This window comes from Acipenser ruthenus, chromosome 10 (assembly GCF_902713425.1).
Source record: "Acipenser ruthenus chromosome 10, fAciRut3.2 maternal haplotype, whole genome shotgun sequence".
NCBI lineage: Eukaryota > Metazoa > Chordata > Actinopteri > Acipenseriformes > Acipenseridae > Acipenser > Acipenser ruthenus.
Window position 1 is genome coordinate 11,591,379 of NC_081198.1, and position 7,855 is coordinate 11,599,233.

Below are 7,855 nucleotides of genomic sequence, written 5' to 3' on the forward strand. Positions count from 1 at the left end.
AACCTAGAAATAATTTGTTGTTTGCTGATATAGTTCACATTGATTGTTTGAATCTTGGCTCTTTCTGGAGTGCTTACCAGTGATGTATCCGTGGTTTTGATAACTACGCAATATTAAACTGTACCAAAGGGAGCCCATTATAGATAACACAAGTGGCTTTCCACAATAACCAGTACTTTCCAATTTCAAGAGCACAAATGTAAAATGATCAATGTCACTTCCATGTCAAAACTGATAAAAATGACATGTCACGTCGATGTCAGAATTGATAAAAATGACATGTGCTTGTCCACGTGTCAAGGTGTATTGATGAAAAATACCAGCCCTGAAAATGGTCATAGACCTGAGTTTTACCGCATTAAAAAGGTTTTATTGTAAACCATCATGAAATGTAAAGACAATTCATAGCTGTAGTGATTTAATTAAACATGGTGTAATGGGTCCTGAAGTAATCATCTCTATGAAAACAAAGCTACTATACATCCCAGAGGAATCCATAGACAGCACTAAACCTTGTCTCTGGTGCATGTAATCAAATGTAGAAGTGTCACAGACATCAGTCCATGCTTTTAGTTAACTATCACTCCAAAAATATGACCTACAGCTAACAATTAACCTTTTGCTCCTTTTGCTCCTTGCAGTGAATTTCTTGAACCTCGCAACCATTCGGTTCAGAGGTTAATATAAGAATGAGCGCAATTTCAAACAACGTGAGCTCTCCTGGGAGTCTTGGAATTTGAAACAGCGCTGTATTAAACTGTGTTCGAAGCACAGCATAATAATACCGATGGTTTAAGCAAGCAGAATATAAACTAATTATTGATAAAAGAGAAAAAATGAGTTCCTCCGTTTGTAAACAACTTGTCCTAGATTATAACAACTAAAATGCTTATCAATGAAATCGAAAGGAGGCTACATCTCGCTAATGGGTACCAGCTAATATGACAGTGACACTACACACTGTCTGCAATGGAAACGTAAATGTGATGATAGTCGGTTTCTTCATGCTTTTGACTTGTTATTATAATAATAATAATAATAATAATAATAATAATAATAATAATAATAATAATAATTGTTGTTGTTGTTGTTGTTTTTGTTGGTTTGTAATTGCACAGTCTACTGTGCAGAACATTGATAATCACCTTGGTAGAACATGAATAAAGGGTGTTTATACAAAGTTGTCAGAAATATTATTGGCTGTAATGTAACATTTTGGTAAACCTTATCAAATATTAAGTCTGTTTTTTAATTAGGAAATGGTCTCAATAGCATCTGACACATTTATTTGCTAATCATGTAAAAAATAAATAAATAAATACATAAATAAATAAATCCTAAAAAGCTGACACCAAAAAAAAACTTAAATGCTAAGAAAGTTGCAATGCTTTTGATGTCGGCCAGCGTCTTGTTGCCATGGGAACTACTCAGAGAACGTGGTCGTTTTTCGTTTCAACTGTTGAAAATATGCCTTAAATATAAATAAATAAATAAACACATTTTAAAACCCCATCAGCAATCCACTCACATATTAAATTGTTACGATGGATATTATTTGAGCTATGGGGCTGCACAATTCACTTAAATCAATCGCTTTGTCAGGCTTCATACCAGACAGCAATAGGGGCCTTCATTTGGGGCTTGTACGTGGCTGTGGTGTAGTAATGGTAGTTTAGCTAGTAGGAAGCATAGTCATTTTCAGTTATGCTTATTTAACTTTGACTTTTCTGTCGTTGAGATTAAAGGATTTTATCTAACACTTTGTTTTGAGGCTCGACAATGGCTGGCTGGGCGGGGTTTTCGGAGGAAGAACTTCGTAGACTGCAGCAAAAAGGTATCGGACACTAAATCAGTTATTGATTAGGACTTTGCTTCATATTATTAATTGACCTTATCGCCATTGTCGTGCTATAGGTGTTACTAGTACAATACTGTAATATAATACGTGTCCACACAAGGCACTGTTTAAGAGGAAGCGTATTTTTAATTAACAGAAATTACATTCCTGTGTACTGCAGCAGTGAATTTATTTATTTGTTTACATGTTGGTCAATAGAGTTGTAGTAATAAGAACATTCTGCTGCTAAATGTCTGATGAAACATTTGATAATATTTAAGTTTTGCGTAAATTGAGGGTTCTTGTGTTTGGAACCAAACAGTGAGTATATTCTTGTCACACTTGATCGTAACATATAGGCCTATATCAAACAAAGCACAGAGATCCACAACATACATGTCAAATTAATTGTTCTGTAATTAGGGTTGTATTGGGGGTTTTGTGAGAGTGGAAGTGGTTCTCTGAAATGTTAAATAATTTAATTGAGGCATGCCTACTATCATGTACACATGAGTCTTATTGTTTGTAATAATGTACTGGTATCTTATTAAAGCACACAAAAGTAAATATTACAAAGTGTTCCAGTTTTATTAGTATAGTAAAGCCTACATTTTAGGATGATTTTATTTTCTACCTGGTGCCCTACAGTATTATTACTTAACTTTATGGTCACATTCCAAAATGCCCAATTATTGTTTGATAGTCTTAGTTCATTTGTTTTGCATTCTCTTTTACAGAACAAGCTGCACCCAATGTACCAGTGCGGGGCAGAAGACCACCTCCCACCAATAGGAGCCGCCAGCAGTTACAGCAAGAGAGAGCCATGCAGCAGGCAGCTCAGCTGAATAGAGCCCCTTCAATCCCTCCTGAGCAGCAGCTCTCCAGGCCCCAACCACAGCCTTCTATCCAGACAGCTCCAGCTCCAGCTCCAGCACCAGCACCAGCACCAGCACCAGCACTAACACTAACCCGGGAGAAGGAGGCCATTCACACAGCCAAGAACCAGCAGGACGAGGCCAGAGTCCAGAGCTATCCCACACCACAAGGAACAGAAGCAGAAAAATGTCCAGTCATGGAAGAACCAGAGAAGCAGCAGGGGGAATTGTTAGTAAGTCTATGACATTTAAGGCGGGGTCAGGATTTAGACTAAGTAGTGCTTGAAAAATGTAAGGCATGTGGTTCATAAATGTAAACCTGAATAGTGACTTTCTTCATAGGTCCTATGTATAGAGCAATAGACTGAATTTCTTACAAATTGATATATTAATCAGATTTAGTTTTTATATACAAGACTTCATATTACTACATAGAAATAGGACAGTCCTATTAATTTAGTGAATAGGTAAATGAAAATGATTCTTATTTTGACACGAAATTATTACAGGGTGCATAACAACAGTGTAACTGGTCCATATTGTAAAGCTGTGTTAATTCTGAACGCTGTTCACACTGTTCTTTTGGTGTTCTCTTAAAGGAGAGAGAAGTCTCGTCTACAGCATCTGCAGCAGGAACAGCGATTCATGGAAGAGAAGAATAAACGAAAAAAGGCACTTCTGTCAAAAGCCATTGCAGAAAGGTAGGAGTAATGCACATTACTAATGGAACAAGACTGGAGATGAGTGTCAGCAACAACAATGTTGATTGTTAATACTCTCTTCTAGCGGTCTGCTTGTGTCATTATCTAAAAAAGGCATGAATTGTCGACTGATGATAGCTATCAATACTTGGGTGGGTTTTGTGTGTGCATTTGTGTAAGACTGACTTAAAATTTGGTGACATTGGTGTTTTGTAACTGAACTATATCCCATTAAGACCACTCATGCAGCATTTGACAGGCTGCACAAAATGTCAGTTTATCAGCTGAGATGATTATTGGTTGTTAGTTGCGTTGGAAATTTAATTATATCCTGTGGTTCCTTAGTAAAGCCTGGCCACGCAGCATTTGACAGGCTGCACAAAACGCATAAGCGTGTTTGTGAGAAGATATTAAGAGGGGTCATTTCTCAAAGAACCTATCGTGCATGACGAGTGGTTTTTCAAAAGTCGTGAAGCAGGAAGTGAGTTTTAGGAAGCACTTGCACACAGAGGGAGAAAAAAAATACTCACTTAAAATTAAAAATGCCATAATCCACTCACTGATAACACACTGACCCGACCCAAGCCTGAACTATACATATACAAACTACACCCGACCCGAACCCGACACTTATTGTCGGGTCCCGTCAGGCTCGGGTCGGGTAGCAAGGCTCTACTCTTTTCTGTTCTAAAGATGAAACTGATTTTCTTTGTAGGTCTAAGCACACACAGGCAGAGGCTGTGAAACTGAAGCGAATCCAGAAGGAGCTACAGACACTGGATGACATGGTGTCCAATGGCATCGGGATCCTGCGCAGCCGCATAGAGCAAGCCAGCTGGGAGTACTCCCAAGCGAGGTACTGTAAGCACTTAAACAGGCTGGGAGCTGTAGTTTTCTTTCTAAAGCAAGACTGGACAGATTTGTGTATTCCATTAGTGTGTTGATCTGAAACATTACCAAACTTAGCTCTGGGCCTCCCAAAAGTAAATATAAGGCAGCATATATTCATATTTTGATTGTATGGTAACCTTATTTTTTATTAACAGTTTGTATTTGACCACTGTGTCAAGGGTCGACAGCCTGTTCTTGTTTCTCTCTGACATTTTTGGACCTTTTACAGAGAAATAGCAGTATTGGCTTGTCCTTATGCCTGCTTACATATCCTACTGCAGTGCGCACAGCAACATGCAGAATTTCAAACTGTAGTCTGTTTTGATTGTCCTCCTAACAGGCTGTCCCCTGACGATGTACATTAGGAACCTTTTCACATTCTATTCTCTACTAAACAAATAAATACATATTTGAGGAGTAGTGTTCCCTTTTTTAATAAACAAAAAAGCCCTTTAGGTTTTTACAAGCAGTGTAAGATTAAAAAAGGTGGGTCAAATGTATAAATAAAAGGAAAACATAAACAAATCAGTTATTGCGCAAAGTATTTGAAGATGCTTATCTTTAAGTCTTTTCTTATTGTATTGTTTGGGTTACTGTGTTCTCTTTCCAGGAAGCGTTTTGAAAAGGCAGAGGTGGAGTATGTGTCAGCGAAGCTGGACCTGCACAAGAAGATGGATGTGAAGGAGCAGCTTACAGAGCACCTGTACACCATCATCCAGCAGAATGAGCTGCGCAAAGCCTACAAACTGGAGGAGCTCATGATACTGCTGGAGATGGAGACTGACGAGGAGAGGCTAGAGCTGGAGATTGAGGTTGAGAGGCTGTTGCAGCATCAGGAAGCCCAGTCTGGGAATGGGGAGGGGAACAGCGCACAGACGGGAGACCAAGCAAAGGAAGACGGCAGCAGCAGTGCAAGTATACAAGTGGAGGAGAGGAAAGCAGAGGATACTAAGCTGTGTGACTCTGCAAAGGAGCTAAAAGCTGAAGACACTAAATGACAGAATGTAATACTCATTGTGAAATGCAAGCTGCTAAAGAATAATGGGCCTACCTGCACAATATGAGAAGGGTGGTGGGGGTATTATATTTGTGTTTAAAGCCTTTAATACATAAAAGAAACACATTTTGTGTAATGTACATGTAGGTAGTATACATGAACATACATATACATATATAATGTATGTTATGGTGCACTGTAAACTGCTAAGGGTTGTCTGATGGTACTGTAATCATACAATATGCAAGAGCAATCCAAACCATTTTCATTATTATTTCCAACCACTTTAAACACATATCCACCAATGTTTTGCTTCTTAATTATTCTGAGCAGGGGATGGTGGAAAGTTATATATTGAATTTAATATTTGATACAAAGAAGAATAAGTGTGGAAATACTGAATCTAAACTTCCATACCTTTTCCTGTTCTCTCTGCCAGTATATGGAAGTCTTACTATTATTTATTTCTTAGCAGACACCCTTAGCCAGGGCGACTTACAATTGTTTCACGATATCACATTATTTTTACATACAATTACCCATTTATACAGTTGGGTTTTAACTAGAGCAATCTAGGTAAAGTACCTTGTTCAAGGGTACACCACCGGGGATTGAACCCACGACCCTCCAGTCAAGAGTCCAGAGCCCTAACCACTACTCCACATTTGAATGATTATATAATGTATGTTGAGAACCGCTCAACTATTGTGATGAAGTGTGGTATGGAATTGTGTTCAACATCTGAGACTGTAGATCAGAGTTGCCTCCTTTTCCTCTAGTTTCTTGAGAGCTCTGGTTGGTTAGGTTTAGAACTGGCATCCTGAATTTGATGGATGGTTGTAACAAAGGATTCTGCATACTGTGGTTGTAGACCATGGTGACTTGTTTTTTTTTTTAATGTCCCGAGCTACTGAAGTCTTTATCTTGGGAACCCTTCAATTGTAATGAAATGGTTCATAGGCATTTGTTAGACATTATTTCACCTGTATTATGGATTATTTATTTGTGTTTCTATAATTACTCTTGCAGTGTCTTTGGGAGGGGGTATTTACAATTGCATCTTGTTTACAGATCTTGCCACAACAATGATGACATCTTGAGTTTGGCAACAAATACAAAAGTTAGGCTTGTGCCAATAAATTGCTTGATAGCAATGTACTTAAATCTTTACACTTTTTGTAATACATGCATTTTTAACAAAACTGTTGGCTAAAATCAGGGTTGTACAAAATAAATGTTAATAGATATTTGGTTATTAATGTTTGATGCCTTGCATGTTTTATTCTGTTGCTTTTGCTAATCCACTAACATCTGTTACATTACAAATGGCTGATGTGGATATCATTTAAAGACTTATTCAAATAGTTTACAAATTTGACTGATTTATTTTTAGTTTAGTACTTTTGTATCTTATGCTGTGTGTTATGGAGGCTTGGTGGTCCAGTGGTTAAAGAAAGGGACTTGTTTACCAGGAGGTTCTAGGTTCAATCCCAGCCACTGACTCAATGTATTTGATCCTGAGCAAGTCACTTAACTATCTTTCAGATGAGATGCAAAACTGATGTCCTATTGTAAGTGACTCTGCAGTAGCAATTGTGATGCATAGTTCATCCCCATGTCTCTAAGTTGCTTTGGATAAAAGCATCTGCTAAATGACTAAATAATAATACATGTTCTACAGTAATAACTATACCGCATTTCAAAGCTTGAACAAGCTGTTTAAGTATACATTATCATACACTGATAAGTCCCTGACTTTTAAAATAGCAGCCTTCTGATCTTGCTTTAATGTTAATGTTTGAAATCTGTGAACACATTTATGATTTGGCAAACTCAGTAATTACACTGCTGTTCCAACTTTAATTTGAAAAATGAAATGTCACTGGACAAGTCTGAACGGTATCTAACTTTAATGTTTATTCATTAATAAATGTGTTCATCCCATTTGTCCAGTGACTTCTGAGTCACTTTGTCTTTTAAGTGTGAAGTGACATGTGAGCCATGTATATCTTGTGTAAATGACTGCAGGAGGTCTGACTAAAGAGGTTATCTTTGTGCACTTGTATGGGAACCTGACATTCAGTTTATCAACCGTGCCATGAACGTGTGCTTTTCTGAGTGAGAGCAGGCTAATCTCATTGAAAACACTGCTCCTGATGATAAGGTATGTTACCAAGTAAGATTTAATCTGTCGGGTTGTGCTTTGTTAATGTTTTACAATGAAAACTATGATGATGGTGATTACTATTTTTAACTAAATATATTTTAAAGAAATATTCTGCAGTCCAGCATAATAACCTTGAATATCGTAATAAAAAACATTTACATTCTAAAACATTTGAGTAAGAAGAGTTATATTTTACATGTACATATTATATTTACGAAAGTGTTTCAATATTATATGAACAAACTTTATTTGTCACGTACATTTTAGAAATATGGTGCTAGTACAAATATTCTAGGTAGACGGCTTGCCTCCCCAAACGGTTCTATATGCACACAATCTCTGGTATAAAAGTTGTTCATTAAAATGAATAGCGTGTTTGTTTCAGCG

At 37.3% G+C, this 7,855-nt stretch overlaps 1 protein-coding gene across 1 annotated transcript; it reads left to right on the plus strand.

Moving 5' to 3' along the window:
• The first annotated feature begins 1,602 nt into the window (after nt 1-1,602).
• LOC117403815 (RAB6-interacting golgin) lies at nt 1,603-6,560 on the plus strand. The gene is made up of 5 exons (XM_034006257.3): nt 1,603-1,834; nt 2,575-2,941; nt 3,312-3,413; nt 4,129-4,269; nt 4,915-6,560. Exons 1-5 carry the CDS (start codon nt 1,780-1,782, stop codon nt 5,300-5,302), a joined length of 1,053 nt encoding a protein of 350 aa, XP_033862148.2. The 5' UTR covers nt 1,603-1,779; the 3' UTR covers nt 5,303-6,560.
• The last annotated feature ends 1,295 nt before the right edge of the window (nt 6,561-7,855 follow it).

Coding starts and splice junctions, on each gene's coding strand:
- LOC117403815 (XM_034006257.3), top strand. CDS start 1,780: ATGGCTGGCTGGGCGGGGTTTTCGGAGGAAGAACTTCGTAGACTGCAG. Junction 2,942..3,311: donor GAGAAGCAGCAGGGGGAATT/GTTAGTAAGTCT, acceptor GTTCTCTTAAAG/GAGAGAGAAGTCTCGTCTAC. Junction 3,414..4,128: donor TCAAAAGCCATTGCAGAAAG/GTAGGAGTAATG, acceptor TTTTCTTTGTAG/GTCTAAGCACACACAGGCAG.